General features: G+C 57.5%; 1 protein-coding gene across 1 annotated transcript; it reads right to left on the bottom strand.

Annotated features, from left to right (window-relative positions):
* Positions 1-231: 231 nt before the first annotated feature.
* LOC141470893 (bactericidal permeability-increasing protein-like) lies at positions 232-9156 on the bottom strand. The gene is made up of 15 exons (XM_074157192.1): positions 9042-9156; positions 7981-8095; positions 7489-7617; positions 6548-6703; positions 6008-6071; positions 4024-4087; positions 3412-3503; positions 3078-3254; positions 2777-2836; positions 2479-2646; positions 2004-2071; positions 1733-1775; positions 1350-1413; positions 748-824; positions 232-279 (listed from the first exon to the last, which is right to left on the bottom strand). The coding sequence occupies exons 1-15, from the start codon at positions 9154-9156 to the stop codon at positions 232-234; spliced, it is 1440 nt and encodes a 479-aa protein (XP_074013293.1).
* Positions 9157-19017: the final 9861 nt, after the last annotated feature.

Raw genomic sequence — 19017 nt, forward strand, 5'->3', positions numbered from 1 at the left:
GGAGGAGAGGCAGGGAACCCCAGCTCTCAGTAGCGCTGGGTGAGGCCCAGATGGGACACAGAGTTGGGGACCCGGGGTTGCTTCTGTCTCTGGCTGTGGTCCAGGGCAAGGTGGGCAGTGAGGGACGTTGCAGCAGAACTGGTAGTTTTCAGCTCCAGGAGCGGGGACGGAGGGAGGGAAGAGGCAAAGGGGGCATCACTGGTGTTCGAGGTCCTTCTTGTCGCCTTATCTCTATACCCGGGGCTGATAGTGAATGTCTGCTCCAAGCAGCAGTAAATTCTGGGAGAAAGAAAGAAAGTGCGGGGCTGTGACAGGCCCTGGCAGCCACTTTCTGTTGCGGGCTGCTGCGCTCCCGGAACCCACCACATTTTGGGGGAGGGAGGATGGATGGGCACATGTGGTTCTGCCAGCCCCTGTGCCTAATTTTATCCCTGGAAGGGCTCTGAGGACATTTCACAGCCTTTCCTCGGAATAACTGTTCAGCATCCCCGTTGTGGCCCCAGGTTTAAGAACTGGAGAATGATGTGGTGCTGCCCTGGGGGTGTGAGCCCAGACCCACACCATGCGGACAGTTACAGAGAGGTTCTGGTTTGCAGCTCTGCTGCTGGGATCCCAGCTGAGCATATTCTCCTGCCCGCTGCATCCCAGCACGGTGCGGGGAACTGGCTTCGTACGCTGTGCCGGCAGGTGGGGGGCTCGGGGCAGTGGGACGGGCTCTGGCCGGGGCTGGGTGCTCCCCACACTCACCTGGTGAAACTGCACGAGGATATTGGAGAGCTGTATTCCCTTTGGCATTGGCAGAGGGAAACCTTGACCTAACCTGTCTGGAAGAGACAACACACGTGGCCACATTGGGATGAGAATGGGACCAAGAGAGAGCACAGGCTGTGCAAAGCATGCGGCCACCTCCTCATCCCAGCCCTTTCTTCGCCCGCGCTGTTCCAGGGGTAGGCAGAGGAAATTCCTCCCAAGCTCCACAGAAGGGCTGGGGGCTGCATGTTGTGATGTGCTACCCCCCCGCACCCCTGCAGCTGCCAGCCCCACTCTGGCCCCACGTGCTGGGGAGTCATGAGAAGCAGGGAGCGGGGGAGAGGGTCTGGAAAGCATTACGATGTGCGTCGTGCTCATTTTTTTCCATTGCGTTCACTGCTGGCTGCGTGTCACAGCACCGAGAGGCTCCCGCGCACCGCGGCTGGGCGCTTTTACTGCCGCCTCCTGCGCTTGCTGCAGGCTTTATCCACTGATCAGGCTTGGCGACAGGATTTTAATTATTGAGCTGGCTATGCCCAGGTGGAGTGACCTGACCAGTGACTACCCCAGTGCCCCTACACCCCCCAGCAGGTTCTCACCATTAATACGTGGGACGAGGATACTGGAAGCAAAGAAGTTCATTATGGACTGCAGTGCTTCCACCTGGGGAGCAGAGAGAGGGGGAAGGAAAAGAGCTTTAGCCTCCAAGAGAGTGGGTACCCAGACACTGGGGGATAATGAGGAAAATAAGCAGAGATGAGGAGCTGGGGTGGGCACATGCTTTGCCAGAGACCAGCAGCTTTGTCTGGCCATGCTGGCAGGGTAGATGTGTAGGGATGAGAGAGGCAGCGGCAGCTGGCTCTGCATCCTCTCCCAGTCTCAAAGGCTGAGGCGGGAGGCATCCATGGTGTCAGTATGGGGCTTGGGTGCAGCCCCATGTCCCGTGTTGGGGGGTAAAGGGGAATGGTCAAGCATAGCTCACCTGGAAAGTGCCGACATCTGAATGCTTCAGAGAAAGCTTCATCCTATGCAGAGACAGAAGTGGTGCCGTAAAGGCTGTCCCAATGGAGGGACCCGTTCCCGCTCCAGAGCTGCCTGTCGATGGCCATATGGTTCCCACTCCCTCTACCCTGGCTCATGCCCTCTGCACTGTGTCCCCATCTTCGGGACCTCCCCAGCTCACCTCTGTGCTGTGGAGCCTAGAACAGAAGCACCCCCCACCCACCCCCACCTGTAGTGCTCCTCCTCCTTACCTGCCCACGGTCAGGTTCCCAACTATGTGGCCAGATTTCACATTGATGACAGCAGTCACGTTGCCTGTCTGGGGAGAGAGCGCAGAGCTCTGGCAGTGCTCACCCCACCTCACCCCAAACCAGACACCCAAGGGAATGGCCCCGACCAGCTGAAACGCAGTGGGACCACTGCCCGACCAGTGCATGTTTAGTCATTTGTCAGTTTGAATATGTCTCTGTTGGGGACAGGTCCACTGTGCTAGGACTGGGCTGGTTTTGGATGGCGTCTGATACCTCTCCTGGCAGGAGCTTGGCACCAATGGCTCGGCATTGCTGAATGCAGCAGGAGGATGTTGCACAGCTCAAACTCCCATCTTGCCACACTGAGATGCAGGGGAGAGCTCACCAGCCGCACTGCATCAGCCAGAGCTGTGACTGCTCCAGGAGCTGCCCATTGAGAACCAGAGTCACCACTGCAGGCTGTTCCCAGACTCACCAGGCTGAGGAGGAAGAGAGGAGCCAGGCTGGAGTTGGGAAGAATGGCATAAGCCTGGATATCCACAACAGGCTTGAGTGAGAGACCTCCTGGTCCGATGTTCAGGAACGGGGCAGAAGGAGTGAAGACCCTGAACTTCATCCGCATGCCCGGGTACATCTCTTCCAGCTGCAGAGGAACAGGGAGATGGCAGTGACAGTGGCACAAACCCCTGTTCCTGGGGGACACCACCTTGCACAGAGCAAACCCCCAGCTGTGCACAGCAGGAGCTCCACGTAGCGAGGGCTGGACGACTCACCTGGGGAACAAAGGCTGAGAAGGTGCTGGTGTCCAAGCGGAAGCCAATGCCCTTCGAGATCTGTGGAGGGAGGACAGTCATGGTGGGGCCATGCAGCACAGCCAAGCCCATGGAAATAGCCCACCTGTCCTGTGCCATGCCCGACAGCCCCAGCCCCGTCCCTCAACCCCCAGCTCTCAGTCTCCAGGCAGCTCATCGGAGGAGCCCTCCAAGACCACAGGCTGCTGCCAGAATTTCTCTGCAAAAGGAACCCACTGCCTGGAGGCACAGGGACAGCCCCTGTCCCACCTGTGCCGCTCACCATGGAGTCTGTGATTTCGAAGACCAGCGCTCCAGCTTCGTGGTAGGCAAAGCTGGCTGTGTTGAAGAAATAGCTGGAGGCCCCAAAGTAAACCATGCGGTTGTGATCCAGGGGCAAGGTCAGTGCCAGCGGAGAGAAGGGGACGGCGGAGCGGTTGGCCACGGAGAAGAATTTGCCCTGGGAGGATGGTGAAGAAGGTGAGCAGAAGGTGGTGGGACTCACCTGCTGATGCAGGCTGGCAAACAGCATTTGCAGGAGGTGCCTAAACCTTGTTCCTCACCCGCCTGCAGCGGTGGCATCAGCCAACTCAAGCTTTCCCAGGGCAGTCTCTCACCTTCATTGCCACGTCCAGGGACTGGGTGGTAGCAGTTGGAGGTCTCACCAAGGAGTAATCAACGCCAGCAATGGCATCTATCTTGGCTGTGACTGTAAAACAAGGGACAAACGCATGAGCAAGAGCAAGACCAACATGGCACAGGAAATACAGAAGCAGATGACCTCTGCTGACATCCAGGAAGAGCCATGCCTGGGCTTCCCCAGTGCAACAGCTCAGTGTCAGTGTCGTGTGCTTTCTCCTCTTTAGAAGAAAAAAAAAACCACACACACACACACACAAAAAAAAAATCACATTTCTCTCCTGACTGTTTTTCAGCCATGCAGACTAACTCCTGTACATGAGGAACAGTCTGGGTCCCGAGTAAGTCAGCCCATGCACCCGCCAGCTCCAGGGCACAGCTCCTTGGAGGCTGCGTGCAGATGAGCAGCCTCTGTGGCCGGAGAGGGTGCGCAGTGACAAGTCTCTGCTGATGTGGTGTTCCCCAGCTCCCAACTTGAGTGTGGAAATACAAGGAAATGGGGAGTGGACACAAGGTAAAACCCTGCTCTCGTGGCCGGGAAATGCAGGGAAGAAAAGCTCGTAAAACCTCATGCAGTTCCCATCTGGTACCTGGCAGGGTCTGGAGGTACGGCTGGAGATTGCTGTGCACAGACTTGGCCACGATACCACAGACCTGGGGGAAAGAAACACAGCGAAGCTGAGCAAGGGCAGCTCTGCTGGGGGTGGCCAGTCCTGATCCCCCAGGTCAAAGCGTCAGCCATGCTCTTTGCTTTGCTGCCTGGTACCGTTTTTCTGCCTTGCAAAAGCCTGCTTAAATGAAAGAGCACACAACAACGTTTTCTCTGCTTATCAGGCAACATATTAATTAAGTGTCCAAGACACAAGAAGGGTTTATCACAGAATCATTTAGGTTGGAAAAGACCTGTAAGATCATCAAGTCCAACCGTAAACCTAACACTGCCAAGTCTACCACTAAACCATGTCCCTAAGTGCCACATCTAGACGTTTATACCTGCAAACATCTGCTTGCAGCAAGCTCCCCACCCACACTCCATGGAGCCCCTTAGAAACAATCTCACATGTGCCCTCAGACTTTTCCTAAGGCCCATGACAGAATGGATTGTGCTGAGCGGCCAAGTCTTGGCTGAAGCAGAGCAACTGAAGGAGGTAACACACCCCTACAGGTGCAGGAGCAGTAATTGCATCCACAAAGTAGAGCTCACAATTTCCTACAGCTCTGTGCTGCCTGGACAGAAGTGCAAATCCCTCTGCTTGTCATCCACAGGTTATGGATCCTCAGCATTAGTGGGAGATTTAATGGCAGGCTAAACACCAGCCCTGGAAATTTGCTGCAGGGCACAGTCCTGCAAACAGCTGAGATAATCTGCACAAGGTCTCTTCCAATGCTTTCCTGATAACAGCACAGAAAACACCAGGTAGATCAGACCATCATCTGTTCAACCGGGCATCCAGCCTGCAGCTACTGATGGTGAAATGCAGAGTGGCTGTGCAACGCTAGGAAGGAAGAGGAGGGACAGAGTCTTGGGCACGGCCTTATTGGCAGAGTGTTGCTGCTCTTCCCTGTGCCCAGCCAGTTTTCATCCCTGGGGGCTAGGATACAAGGACTCCCCATGTGTGTGCAGCAAAAGCAGGAGGCAGACATGGGCTGCCCTTGGACCCTGGAGCACAGACTGGTCCCAACTCTGCCCTCTCATGCCCATCACCCCTTGCATCATCTCACACATGGAGAAAGACACAGAGAAACGTGTGTGGGGCAAAGGGGGCTTGGAGGAGGTGCAGAGGGCAGCAGAGCTCCCATCTGAGTCCCAAAGCTGTCTCCTTCCAGGAGGAAAAACCAGCAGAAAATGCCTTTGAGCTTTGCCCTGCTGTCAGCCCATCTGCTGCTGCAGCTCCTGGGGGCCTTGGGAAAGCCACTACACGGCATCGGGAATAACGCCTGGGCAAGATGGGATCTGCTGTGGGAGTGGGATTTGCCTGTTCTCCAACTGCCTCCTTCCTGAGCAAGGTTCACATCCAGGGAGGCTGTAACTCCTGCCAGTTAGCCTTGTAGTAATTATTGCTAACAGCTTGTTTCCATGTCTTCTTGCAGGTCTCCTGCACGTCCCCTTTTGTACCAGGTGGATGGTACCGGGGCCTCCCTGATGCACCCCGTTAAAACAAGACGGGAAGTGTCTGAAATCCAGAAGGGAGAGTTTCCCCCCCGGGTCGCCCCAAAGCACACAGGAGCGTGGCCCTTGAAAGGACAGCTCTGGTCAGGTTTCCTCTGTTACAGTGAGTTTGGCCAAGACATAAGATCTAATTAACCGACCACATGGAAAGAGAAGTCTTTGTTAATTAGGAACCAGTTATGCTGGGCTGTGGCAAAGGCTGCAGGTTTCAAATTCAGCCTGAGCCACACGATGCTACGCAGACAGCAGGTAGTGATGCCCATTCCTCCAGCTTTCACCAAATTGACAACAGACCCGTGTGCTCCGGCTCTAGTTTAATCTCTACGTGTGCTCTGACCCTCAAAGCACCTCAGCTACAAGTGAGGGCTAAACACCTGGAGCTTTACCCTCCTCTGCTCACATACCTTGCTCTCCAAGGTCTTCCGGAGTTTGGACTCAATAACTTTATGGAAGAGGTTGTAAAGCCGTCTGCGGAGAAAAAACAGAGAGGAGTCCTTCTTTAGCTCAGAGGCTGCTGCAGAAGTATTTGCCCAGGAAAGGGAGAGACTAGAGATGCAGCACTTTTGGAAACATCATTCGCTTCCCCATTTGGCATCTACCTTTGCCTCGGGGTTTACAGTTGCAAACAGACCTGCCTGTGAACCACCTGCACGCAGGACTATCGACTGCCTTAAATCTGCCTTAAACGTGCAGCCACAGCAGGACAAATTCAGACCAGATTTAAGTTCATTCAGTTGCACATCTGCATGAGAAGCATATGGCAAGAGTCCAGAGACAGCTCAGGATGGTGTGCCAGTGCAGGCAGCCCACGGGCAGAAGGGGCAGCCTCCAAGGGACTGCAGATATGCCAGTATCTTATTCTTTGCATCAGGGCTGGAAGCCACCTTCCCACGAGAGATGGGCCCCACACCCCGATTCTAGGCCTGCACACTGAGATTACGTACCCTAACCTGCCCGAAAAGTGTACTCGGACTTTGGAGATGTGGATGCTGCAGCCAGAGGTCTCAACGGTGGGTTTCCCAGAGGCATCATTGCCCAGCTTCAAGTTGATATTGATATTGATGTTCTCCACCGTCACATCAAATGAACCGTGGTCTCGGCTGCAGGGAGAGGAGGACAAGAAGAGGACATTTCTTGCTGGTGAATCATGATAAAGGGACCCCGAATCAGCCAGAGTTTTGGGATGCATCTATCTAACTCAGGCTCTCCCTCTCTCACCCAGAGGAGACCAAGAAGGCTTTTAAACTCAGGGAAACCCAATTTCACTGGAACATAAACTAGGAGAGGTAGCCTTTGAATAGAGAGAACCAAGAGCAAGTAGAGGAGATGGGAGAGAGACAGGAGAGTTGATGCACAGCTCCTCCATTGTCCACCTTGTTCTTGCCTGCTACTCTGCTTTATCGATCTCAGTGGTTGAATGAGTGGCAGCAACCTCCGCCCACCCCCGGTCCTAGCTCAGGTCTATCCCTGTGGGCACTCAGGAAGGCGCCCCCTCTGTGGAAGCAAGAGGGAAGGACTGTCCCTCACACCCCAGGTGCTACAAGAGGGAAGATGGCTTTCACTAGTGGAGGTGTCCCTGCCCATGGCAGGGGGGTTGGAACCCGATGATCTTTAAGGTCCCCTCCAACTCTAACCATCCTATGATTCTATGATTCTATGTCGTCTCCCCAACCACTTGCAAGTGGGATAAATTCTGCCTGGCCAGTTCTGAAGGCTCCTGGCCTGGAGAGAGACCTGGCTGTGGGAAAGAGAAGTCAGCACATCTGGAGAGGGCAAAGCAACATCTGCCCAGACACAAGGGACAGGAGAAAATACCTGTCCAGACCTAGAGAGGCAGACACAGAGCAGAGCACCTGATGGGGGAGGGGAAGACGGAGGCACTTACGCGAAGCGTAACTTCACCCGCCAGTCCCCGTTCACATTGGCAAAGGCGTTGGCAATGGAGACCTGCAGACCCACGTTGGGGACCAGAGAAATCCGCGAGTATGGCAAGCGGAAACTATGGAGGTCCAATCTAAAAATAAACAAACAAAAAAATAAGAGAAAAGGGACTTGAGAGGGTATGCCTCATCCCCAGGCACATGGCTGGGCAGAGACGGAGGAGTAGGGCCACTGCGCTAGCAGCCTCCCCAGCTCCCATCCCACAGCAGCAAAGCAATGCCTGGCAGAGACTAGCAGAGCAGTGCTCTGCCTCTGGGAATGTGGCAAAGCAGGAGCGTCTCTGCCTGCACCAAGGACAGGGCCAACAACCCTGGATGCTGTAGAGGGGACAGGAGGGTCCTCACTGCTCCAGGGCTCCCCATCCTTCCCCACTCCTCCTGCCCCTCGTGTGGGTTGGGGTGGCAGTGAGCCACCCTGGAGTGATGGCAGGGCTCACCTGGAGAACTCATAGCGCACCTTCCCCAGGACCTTGATGCGAGAGTTACCCGAGAAGTCCGGCAGCTTCACATTGGCCAGCTCCTTCTCCAGGATTGTGATCCCCTGCTGACGGGCTGCAGGGGCAGAGGGGAGAGTGTCACCAGCCCTCGCTTCCCACAGGAGCTGGCAGCACGCACCAGGAACACAGCAAAAAATGTTAAAGGAAAGATCCAGGCAATGCCCTGGCTGCTTTCCACCTCCCAGGCTATCTTTAAAGGTAATCTCAGTGCACAGAGACCTCTGAGCACACCGGCAGCTACCTGAGGGCTGCCCACTTGCAAGCCCCAGGGGAAGGTGGTGGCCAGGAGGCATGGAAAGGGGGGAGGGAGAGGTCCCAGTCCTTCATCTCTGGGCTGGACACTGTGAGAGGTGTGCAGGAGATCCCGGGCACTGTGCTGCTCCACAGTCAGCACCTTCAGGCAAAGCTGGATGGAGCCCACATCCCAGGGAGCAGCACAGCGTGAGTGGGTGCTGCATCCCTGCATCCATCTGGGAAGGGGAGTCACGTCCTCCTCTCCCGCACGGCTGGCAGGGCTGCCGGGTAAATGAGCTGTTTCTCACACAGCGTATTTCAATCCATAACAGGGCTCTGCTGGAGCCGGGGCTCTGCCTGCCTCAATAAAACCAGCACAGGGCCCATCCATCTCCATCACTGCCCCCCCTGCAGCTCCCCACCTCCTCTCTTCTCTGTCACTCACTTCTGAGGGGCTCACAGCTCGGCTGCCCAGAAACAAGCCATGAGAGCAGGACCCTCTCGCCCTGCACCTCCCTGCAACACCATTGGGACGTAACTCCCCCAAGACCCTGCAGGGCCAGGCCCTTTGCAAGGTTTCCATGAAGGTGGCGGTGGAGGCAGACGGGTGCATCATCAGGAAGCCCCAGGCGATGGTGCATGCAGCACCCACAGCCAAGGATCCCCCCCTGACCTGCCCCAGGACCCTGCACACTCCATGTGAGTGTCTGGCTCCGCACCTCAGCCACCAGCATACCGCAAGGAGAGAAAACAGAAGCTGAACCTACCATAGTCCAAGCCTGCCTGGGTGATCCTCACCACGAAGCCGGGGTTGGTGGCCCCGGCGAGTGTCAGGCACAAAGCCAGTGCCCCGCAAGCCACTGCCAGGCTCTGTGCTCCCATCCTGGCTGCACCGCGGTGCTGCTGCTGGGCTCTCCCTGCCCACACCACCTTTATATCCATACCAAAACAGGATCTGCGGGCGAGGGAGGTGTGCAGAGCAGCTGCCACAGCCCACACGGGGCATCCCCTGCAGCCCCAGGACTTCCTCCTCAGCTGCTGCCCCACACCTCTGCACTGCTGGCACCTGTGCTTGCCACATGCCACAGCACATCTGCACCCAGCGGCACACACAGCGCCTCACCTCACAGGCAGGGAAGGGTCAGTGAAAACAAAGAGGTGACAGCTCAGTTTCCAGCTCTGTGCTGCCTGCAGTAGAGGCAGGCACTTGGTGAAGCAGACGTGCTGTGGGCACAGGTTTGGCAAGTTATGGTTCCTCAATCCATGTAAGCAGACCCCAGAGACCCCCCACACCCCCAGAAAAGATAGGGAGGGACTCTTTATCAGGGACTGTGGCGATAGGATGATGGGTAATGGTTTTAAACCTAAAGAGGGGAGATTTAGATTAGATATTAGGAAGAAATTATTTCCTGAAAGGGTGGCAAGACACTGGAACAGGTTGCCCAGAGAAGCTGTGGATGCCCCATCCCTGGAGGGGTTCAAGGCCAGGCTGGACGGGCTTTGAGCAACCTGGTCTGGTGGGAGGTGTCCCTGCCCATGGCAGGGGGGTTGGAGCTGGATGATCTTTAAGGTCCTTTCCAATCCAAACCATTTTGTGATTCCTTGGAGCTTCCTCCCGAGCCCTCCTTCCATCCCCCAGCCCCACACACAGAGGTGAGGGAAGACAAAATTATTTAAGTTACTTTCATTTCCCATTGGGGAAGCATCAGGATCCGGCACAGGAAACCCGCTGCAGCTGATGCAGGCAGATCTCATACTGGATCCAGGGAAGTCCTGCTTGCCAGAGGACATACCCCTCAATCAGGCACTTATGAAATGCAGCTATTGCTCAAGCACAGCCCTTAGAATCATAGAATGGTTGGGTTGGAAGGGACCTTAAAGATCATCAAGTTCCAACCCCCCTGCCCTGGGCAGGGACACCTCCCACCAGACCAGGTTGCTCAAAGCCCCATCCAGCCTGGCCTTGAACACCTCCAGAGATAAGGCATTCACAGCTTCTCTGGGCAACCTGTTCCAGTGCCTCACCACCCTCATAGTAAAGAACTTCTTCCTAATATCTAATCTAAATCTCCCCTCTTGCAGTTTAAAACTGTTTGCCCTTGTCCTATCGCTACACTCCCTGAGAAAAAGTCCCTCCCCATCTCTCCTGTAGGCCCTTTTCAGGTACTGGAAGGGGCTCTAAGGTCTCCCCGGAGCCTTCTCTTCTCCAGGCTGAACAACCCCAACTCTCTCAGCCTGTCCTCATAGGAGAAGTGCTCCAGAATCACACAGAACCACAGAACCCCTTGGCTGTGCCCTGTGGGGCTGCAACCCCCCGAGGGACAGGGTGAGCACAGCCCAGGTGTCTGTGCTGGAGGAACCTGACACATGGAGGATCAGAGCTGGAGGGACCGGGGCTCTCAGATCTACTCTGTCCGTCTTTCTTCCCCCGAGTTTCAGACGTGGGCATGTGCAGGCTGCCTGGCAGACACACAGCAAACGCCCACCACACCGGCATGTGTGGCTACGGCTTTGGAGAGTGGCACCACAGTCATTGTCTGCTCTCGGACACAGGGCAGGAAAACAAGGACACAGCAACCCAGCAGGTCTGGTGCTGATGGTGCCTGCCAGAGTGGGACAAACTGCCCAGGGATAAGCTGTGTCCCATGGGCACCCAGACACCATCCATGGGCTGTGATCCTCCCACCAGTGCTGTCCACAACCCGTCCCTGGGGTCTGGGAGCCCATGGCAGAGCTCATTTTGCCCAGAAAGAAGCCAAGAGCAGAGGAGAAGGTTAAAAGGCCAAATCCACGCTTGCAGTCTGCAGTGCCACAACCTTGCCACTGCCTGAAGTTCCCCAAACCCACATGTCCATGACACCGTATCTCAGCAGGGCCATTTCAAAACAATATTTAAGACATTCAGGGCGAGCTTTGAGGAACCAGAACCTCTTCCATGAGGAGAAATGAAATTATATAAGGAGCAGCACAGAGAGGAAGCAAAACCAGAAAAGTCTTCCTTCTGGGTTTGAGCAAATTTTAAAGTTGAACTGATAAAACCCTTCAAATGGCACAAACTGACCAAACTCTCCTGTGTTTGGCAAGAAACGGTTGAAACCACATCTAAGGCCCGACACTGCAGGCTGTTCCTGGTAGTGCTTCCTGCGACACGTGACAGCAGGCAATTGAGCATGAAATACTGCCCTGCCTGACCTGACCCTTCAGAGGGGAAAAGGCTTCACCCCACAGGCTGCTCCGCTGGGGAAGGACTGGTCCCCCCAAAGCTGCTGGAGCTGGGCTGGGGTTTGCTGGGCTGTATGTGCAGGAAACAGCCATTGTCAGACAGGAGCCAAGAGGCTGGGAAGGCAGGGAGCTCCAGGAGGTCCATCTCCTGTGCTGCCAGCTGTCCCTTACCCAGGGCTGTGGGTCAGGACACCTTCTCAGCTGTTCCCAGGCCACCCCCAGCTCCCTGTGTCAGGGCTTTCTCTGACCCCACACGCTCCTCAGCATGTGCAGGCAGTTTCTGATCCTGTCCGCAGCTCTTTCTGCATCACTTGTGTGTCGCAATGGTCCAAACCACTCTGCAATCGCAAGCTCGGGCTCCTCGGGGGGACCTCGGCAGTTCAACTGTGGCTCTGCTGCATCCCCAGCAGCCATCAGTTTGGATCCACTGGGATCATTGCCACAACAAACTCCTTCCTGGGTGAGCACCCAGCGAGGGCTGGCTGCACCTCAGCTATGCCCAGGACAGCCCTTGGCAGATGCAGGGCAGCGCGGCAGGCGTTATTGATCCCCAGGCTTCAAACAAGGACATCCGGACGCGTTTGCCTTCTGCAAGAAAAATCCGGCCACATCCGTTTGCCACAGTGCCACGACCACCTCGGGAATTCCCCAGGGCCCGGGCAGTGTGTGCTGGTGCCAGAGGCATTGCTGCTGCTGCTCATTTGGCTCCCAGCCACACTGAGCCCCTTCCCGGGTGAGCACCCAGCGAGGGCTGGCTGCAACCCAGCTGTTCCCAGGACAGCCCTTGGCAGACGCAGGGCAGCGCGGCAGGCGTTATTGATCCTTGGGTTGCGAGCTGGATATATTTACCTTCTGCAAGGAAATACGGCCACATCTATTTGGATCCACCAGGCTTGTTGCCACACCGAGCCCCTTCCCGGGCGAGCACCCGGCGAGGGCTGGCTGCACCCCAGCTGTCCCCAGGACAGCCTCTGGCAGACACAAGGCAGCGCGGCAGGTGTTATTGATCCCTGGGCTTCAAGCAAGGACATCCGGACACGTTTGCCTTCTGCAAGGAAATCCGGCCACATCTGTTTCCCATGGTGCCACAACAACCTCGGGAATTCCCCAGGGCCCGGGCAGCGCGTGCTGGTGCCAGAGGCATCACTGCTGCTGCTGGTTTGGCTCCCACTTTGGAGCTGTGGGGCAGAGCTGTGGCTGGCAAACACCCTGCTGGGGAAATGCAGGGGAAAACCCGGGGACTTGGCAAGAAAAGTGAGAGCAACCCAGCTGGTTTTGGGGGGGGGGGGGGGGGGGAGGATCGGAAAAGAGAAGTCCGCAGCCAGAAATAGAACCTCCTTTTCTCCACTTCCAGACAGGTCAAATTCACTGCCACCAACAGAACAGGGCTCTGACCAGGCATGGCCACCATGGATGTCCCCAGACCTGCAGGGACTTCACCCAGATGTCGGTGAAATATTGTCAGCACCGAGATGCGGAGGAGCTGCAGCTCCTCTCCGCTCCCACGTGTGTGTGATCACTGCCAGCCCGACACTACCCACTGTCACCTGCAAGTCCCCGACAGCCTTTAATCCAGCAGCATCTAAAAATACAGCAGGGGATGCTCAGGGGCTCCTCCGCTGTTGTTTTCCCAGCTGCAGGATCTGCGTGACCCAGCCCCAGCTGCTCCTGGAGCCCGGAGGACTCTCCACCAGCACGGGGTCACTGCTGACGCCAGCCCTGACCGCTGCATCAAAAACAGGCGACCGGGAACACCCGGGGACCCGAAAGCCAAACAAGCAGGAGCTCTGCAGGGCATGGCGAGCAGCTGTGCCTGGCAGACAAGGACCCTGGGTGCAGGGACATGGCCACAAGTGACAAGGCTCCCAGCAGGAGCCCAGCCCTCACCCTCCCTCCACCCCAGCATCCCGGTGACATCCCAGGGGTCCCCCCAGGGACCAGCACTGCAGCCATGGCAGCCCTCGGTGGGTGGAGAAGACGCCATCACCCCCAGACAGGCAGGCTCCTCTTGCAGCACGCCAGCTTGTGACACAAGGTCTGGGAGCCTCATGGGACACAAAAGGGGACGCAGAGAACCGAGGGGGATGATTTTGCAGAAAAGTAAAAATAAAAAATGCAGGAATGGTGACCTCGGGCAGAGCCTGGGGGATCTGAATGGTGGCTCTGTGCCGGCGGAGGGGCAGGGCAGGAGGCCACATGCAGCTTGTCCCAGCAGCTGCTTGGGACAAACAGGACATGGAGAAAGGGAGCAAAAGAGGAGGGTGAGCTCATGGGATCAGGGGCCCCAGGGGCACCCAGGAGGCCCCCAGGAACTCTGCCTTTTGCTGGGCAGGCTTGGTCCCCAGCACCCCCACTCCCACCTCCAACCCTTACTCTCTCAGGACAGCAGGAGGGCACAGGGAGGTACTTTGGAGTTCTACAGGCTTGTGGGGCTGGATCCAACCTCGCTGGGTGCATTTGCAGGGTGGGCTAATTTAGCACAGCTGATGAGAGCACCCCAGGATCCAGGCTGGGAGCTGCTGCCCTCAAGCACTCCACAGTGCCAGGGTGGTGAGGTCCCACCAGGCTTGGCTTCATGTCCTTCTCCTCCTGCTCACCAGTGCCACAGAGGGATCCTACCTGCTGGTGTGGGACCTGGTCAGCCCCATGCTGCCTCCCTCCTCACCCAGCCCCGGTGCCTTTCAGAAGACATATGAGCCAAAGTAAGTTCTTGGGCTCATTTCAGAGGTAACCAGGCAATTAGAGAAGGTCAGAGCATGAGCTCATGCTCCCCTTGCACTCAGTGAAACTATAAAAAGGCTGAAGCAGAGTCTGTGAACTAACACAATTAAAGGAGAAATTGGCCACTGGTGAGGAGGGGAGGAGTTGGCCCAGTGGGCTCCAATTTGCATTAGGGCTCCTGGGCAGACAGCTTGGACTGTGTTTGAGCAGAGGGCCAGCCCTGCATGGAGCTGTGGTGGTTCTGGTGGCTCCAAAGCCATGCGATGGGCTACAGCCGGGTGTTCCAGCCTTGCTCCCTATGGTCTAGCCTCTGCCCACCCTGCACAATCACTGGTGCCTGAGCCCTTGCAGTACTTGGTGGTGTGTACTGGTGACGAAAGGGCTCTTGCTAGCTCCCAAGGAAGTGGGAAGCAAATGCAGAGCCCTCCCTGGCGCCGTCCTCCCTCCAAACAAGCCAGCAGCCCAGCTGTACCTCCTCCTGTCTCGGCTTGTTTTCACAGCGTGTCCTTTGGCCGCTCGCTAACCCCTGGCCAAATGTTTGTTACCGAGACTGCCCCGGCGGCTTGCAGCCCACGCTGTGGCCATCGCACACGTCCCTGGTCCTGTCCCTCATCCTAGCACCATCCCATCCCTGAGCCTATGCCCATGAACATGACAGTGAAGATGATTTCAGGCTGAGCAGGGCGCAGAGGCTCCGAGAGCACTGGACACCGTGCCCGGGGATTGAAGAGCTGTGCTGAGCAGCAGCGGTTTGCGTTAGGATAGACCAAACCTGCGGCTTTGGCTCTTACGCCGATTGTTTTTGTATGACTTTTGCTTGCTAAATCCCACAATTCTGCCTTCAAGGAGGTACTTTCCATCGTTGAAACATCCAAAGAGCCATAAGAGGCGCTTTTCTTCTGCTGTGCTTTTAGGCCAATTCAGAAACGAGAACTCGGGAGCGGTGCTAAGTGCTCTGTTCCGAATACAAACCAGCCCTGACGGGGCCTGTGTTTATTTAAAAAGAGGGAAGCCACCACCAATACCGCCTGTGTGCACACACGCACACGCAGCTTTGCCTTTTCCCGGTGCTGGGCAGGATCCCCCGAGCCGGGAGAGGGGGCTGCCCGGAGCTGCTCCGGGGGCCGGGGGGCGGCGGAGTGCCCCTGCCCGGTACCGTGCCCGGGGGGCTGGGGCAGGATCCGCTGGGAACTTTTTTCTCCGGGGGTCTTGCACCTCCCCACACCACCCCCCCCCACCCCCCACCCCCCCCCGCCCCGTCGCCCGGGGGACGGAGCCGGCGCCGCGTCCGTCCCCCCCCCCCCCCCCCCTCCCGCCCGCTGCCGCCTCGGGGGCACCGGGCGGGGGGACACAGGGGGAGCTCCTCGGGAGAAGCCGCCGCCTCGGGAACACGCTCCGGCCGCTCGCCCCGACACCCCCCCCGCCCCGTTCTGTTCCGTCCCGGCCCCCCCCGTCCCAGCGGCGCTTGTAACCACAGGAGCGGAGCCGGGCGCTCCCCGAGCCGCCCCCCGCCAGCCCCCTCCCCCGGCCCGCCCCGCCGCGCTCGCCCTTTCTTCGCCTTTTCTTTCTTTTTCCTTCTTTTTTTTTTTTTTTTCTTTTTTTTTTTTTTTTCCTTTTTTCCCCCAGAAGAGGCGCGGCGGGCGGAGGGAGCCGGGCTGGGGCCGATGGGGCCGGGGCTGCCCGCCCCCGCCCGCCGCTCGGGGAGACGCCGGCGGCCGGGGAAGAGTCGCCCGTGGACCGGCGAGCGGCACCGGGCGGGAGAACCGGGGCGGTAGGGGAGCGCTCGGCCCCCCCTGGAAGGAAGAGGGAAGGGACAGTTGGGTGCCGCGGGCCACCCCGGCCCCTCTGCCACTTCCCAGTAAACATGGTAATTCCTTCTGCTTTCCTATCCTTTCTGCTGACCTTCCCCGCTCGCTGCCGGCCCCCGCGAGCACCTGCGGCCCCCGGCCCTCCCGAGCACGGGGTGGGCATCGGGAGCCATGGCGGAGGTCGGGTGCGAAGGCGGAGGTGGCCCTTGGCCACTCGGGCAGTCGCCTGCGGGGCCGCAGCCCGTGATGCTTAAAACTTCCCTGCAAAGTTTGGCAGGGGGATGGGGTGCGGCAAGTGGGTGCCGCTGCGTGAACCGTCCCTGGCACGCGGGTACGGGATGCTCGGGGGAGCATCCCTTGGGCTGGCCATCTGGGTTGTCACCGCAGCCATCACGCGCCGTTGCCCCGGGTTCCCCGGGCGATGCTGTGCTGAGCTCTGGCCTCCCGCTCCGCCGGGCTGGGGGCTGTTTGTTAGCGTTTGCATCGTGCCCTGCCAAAGTTGCTGACAGCGAGACAGGGAGAGGAATTGTTATTCAGGGCTGGTCCTGGCGCTCAAAACTCTCTCCTTCCTGAGCAGGAGGGAGAAAGGAGATGGAGCTGAGTCACCCTGTGGCTTTGGGTATGAGTTAAATAACTTTATAGTACCAAAACACCAAAGCCCAGCTCGTCTTGTTGGTGTAAACCACTTTAAAAAATATGGGTATTTGGGGAGAAATATCAATCTCTATTTAACAGCACTTTGGCTTATTAAAATGGAAATAGCTTTGCAAATGTAAATCTCCTTATGCTCTCTAATGCCTTTTGTTTCGGTTCTGTGCTCTCTCGCAGCTGGCGGAGGGATGGGGGCTAATTGGTTGCCTTTGGATTTCTAGCGGCTCCCCGGCCGGCCTGGCCTCAGCTTCCCCAACTAATGCAGCGCCGCGGTTACCCCAAAACCTCCCCCGGTGATGAAGTGCTTTGTGACACTCAATGAAAACGTTTTTAGTCAGTCCAGGCCAAACTACTCCCCAGTACAACCCAGGCTGCGTCTGGTGCCTCCATCAGTCAGTTCTCTCCCGCCGCTGGCTCACGCTGTCCCCGCTGCTGGATCAAGTCCTGGCCTTTTTATTCCATTGACAGGGGAGCGGCTTTGTTTATTCAGTCCATCCATCCTCTGGCGCGTCCCTTTGCTGTGGGGTTTGGATAGTTGTTTGGAAGATTGTCCTTTCCCCCCCTACCCTGCAGCAGGGCTGTCCCTTCCTACAGACACCCCGAGTTTATCCCAGTGGGTTTACCCAAATTCCAGGCGTTTCTCCCCAGTTGCCAAAGTGCTGGACTAGGCGATGCTGGGGAGCCGGGCTGTGTGTGCCAGGAGAGGCTGCTCCGTGGTTTGGGGGGATGGTGTTGTGAGAGATGGATGCGGGATGGGATTTCTGGAAGCGTGTGCCTTGGCCCCCGTCGGACTGCACCCCTCTGCCCTGGTGGCTCGGCCAAGCAGGGGTTGGCCATGTTTGGGGCCGCCGGTTGTCCTGCGGCCACAACCTGCCCAGAGCTGAGCCCTGGTAGCCCTCCCAGTCTCAGGGAAACTGGCTTCTCTTTCTGTTTTCGTTTGCTTTTTTATCAGTGCCCCATGAGCTCAGCCGGGAAGAGGTCGGTTTCGAGAGAGTTGGTTGCACGTGCCAGGGTTGTGCAAGGGTGATTCTGGGCAGCGGGCTCTGGGGCAAACAGGACCAGTCCATCTCTCGTGGCAGCACTAGGAGCTGCACGGATCCCCCTTTGCTGTTGCAGACAGTGGCTCCTCACCTCTGTGCTGGGACGGGGAAGGCACCAAGCTCGGTGGTGCCAGGCAGGGAGGTGGCAGGTGCCCAGCCGGACTCGGTGGTTGGGAGCTGGGCTTTACCCTGCAGCAAGGATTTTCCAGAGCAAGGTCTCCCATCCCTCCTAGGAGAGCCGATGCCCTGGTGTGCAAAGTAAGATGAGAGAAGACGTGTTGTCCAGTGGCAGGAAGCCTGGCACGGGAACACCCTTGTGGATCACGGCCCTGAGAATGGCCTTGCTCTCCTCCTGCTCTGCCCAGGCCCCATGGCTTCTCCTGCCAGGGCAGGACATCTCTGTGTGAAGACATGGAGAAAAAGTCAAGAAGAATTAACCAAAGCGTGACTGCAAAGTGCTTTAACTAAAGAGCATTAAAGCTAATTAAGCTGAATTAACTGAGGCCACTTTGTCTTTATACGGGCTTCCAGGCCAGGGATTAGCTTCCTGAAACTAATTTCCACCTTCAGCTAATCCCACCTGACTTCCTGGGTGCCTGTGCAGGAGCACGGGGACAACGGTGAGCCACGGCTGCCCAAGGTGCAGGACCTGGCCACTGCCTTGGGAGGATGCTGGTCCCTGTGGCCACTCCCCACCGGCTGCCTGTGACACTGGGGTCTCTCCAACTGCGAAATCCAGAGTCCAGCCCCAGGTGATGAGCTTGGCTTTGGCCTGGGCTGCAGCTGGTGGCAGAGCTAGGGGCTCCTCGGTACCTGGTGAGTGGCAGAGGTAGCCCACACCACGCTCTCCAGGAGGAGGATGAGAGACATCCCGCTGCAGAGCAGCAGATCCCTGGCCAGCCAGGCTGGACCTGACCCCGCACCAGCGCAGAAACCTGCATCTCTCCCACAGCAGCACCGATTCCAGCAGAAAAGATGCCATTTAACCACCCACCCCAGCTTTGTTTGTTGTTTATCTGAGCCTCTACTGCAGAAATATCCACCAAGGAGTTGGGGAAGTCTCTGTCTTTCCCACTTGCTGATGGGCTCCTTTTGGCAGCCATGCCTGTAGTCCCCCCCCATGCTGCCTGTAACGCAGTTGGGATTTAACGGGAGCCATCCGATGGCTTCCCCCCACGTACCCCCTATGCCAGCCGGATCTGCGCAGCTGACATCTCCTGCAAAGCTGGGAGAGCAAACTGGGAACTGCCAGTTTACATGTGGCATGAAACCGGCATCCTCACCGCAGTCTGGAAGCAGCA

The sequence above is a fragment of the Numenius arquata genome, chromosome 12 (genome assembly GCF_964106895.1).
Source record: "Numenius arquata chromosome 12, bNumArq3.hap1.1, whole genome shotgun sequence".
Lineage (NCBI taxonomy): Eukaryota > Metazoa > Chordata > Aves > Charadriiformes > Scolopacidae > Numenius > Numenius arquata.

What these genes read in the sequence shown, in the direction of transcription:
- LOC141470893 (XM_074157192.1), bottom strand. Translation starts at nt 9,156, where the DNA reads ATGGGAGCACAGAGCCTGGCAGTGGCTTGCGGGGCACTGGCTTTGTGC. An exon ending in TCTCAGCCTTTGTTCCCCAG is followed by an intron (nt 2,647 to 2,776) that starts GTGAGTCGTCCA and finishes GTTCCTCTGCAG; the next exon opens with CTGGAAGAGATGTACCCGGG. An exon ending in CAGATGTCGGCACTTTCCAG is followed by an intron (nt 1,414 to 1,732) that starts GTGAGCTATGCT and finishes TCTGCTCCCCAG; the next exon opens with GTGGAAGCACTGCAGTCCAT.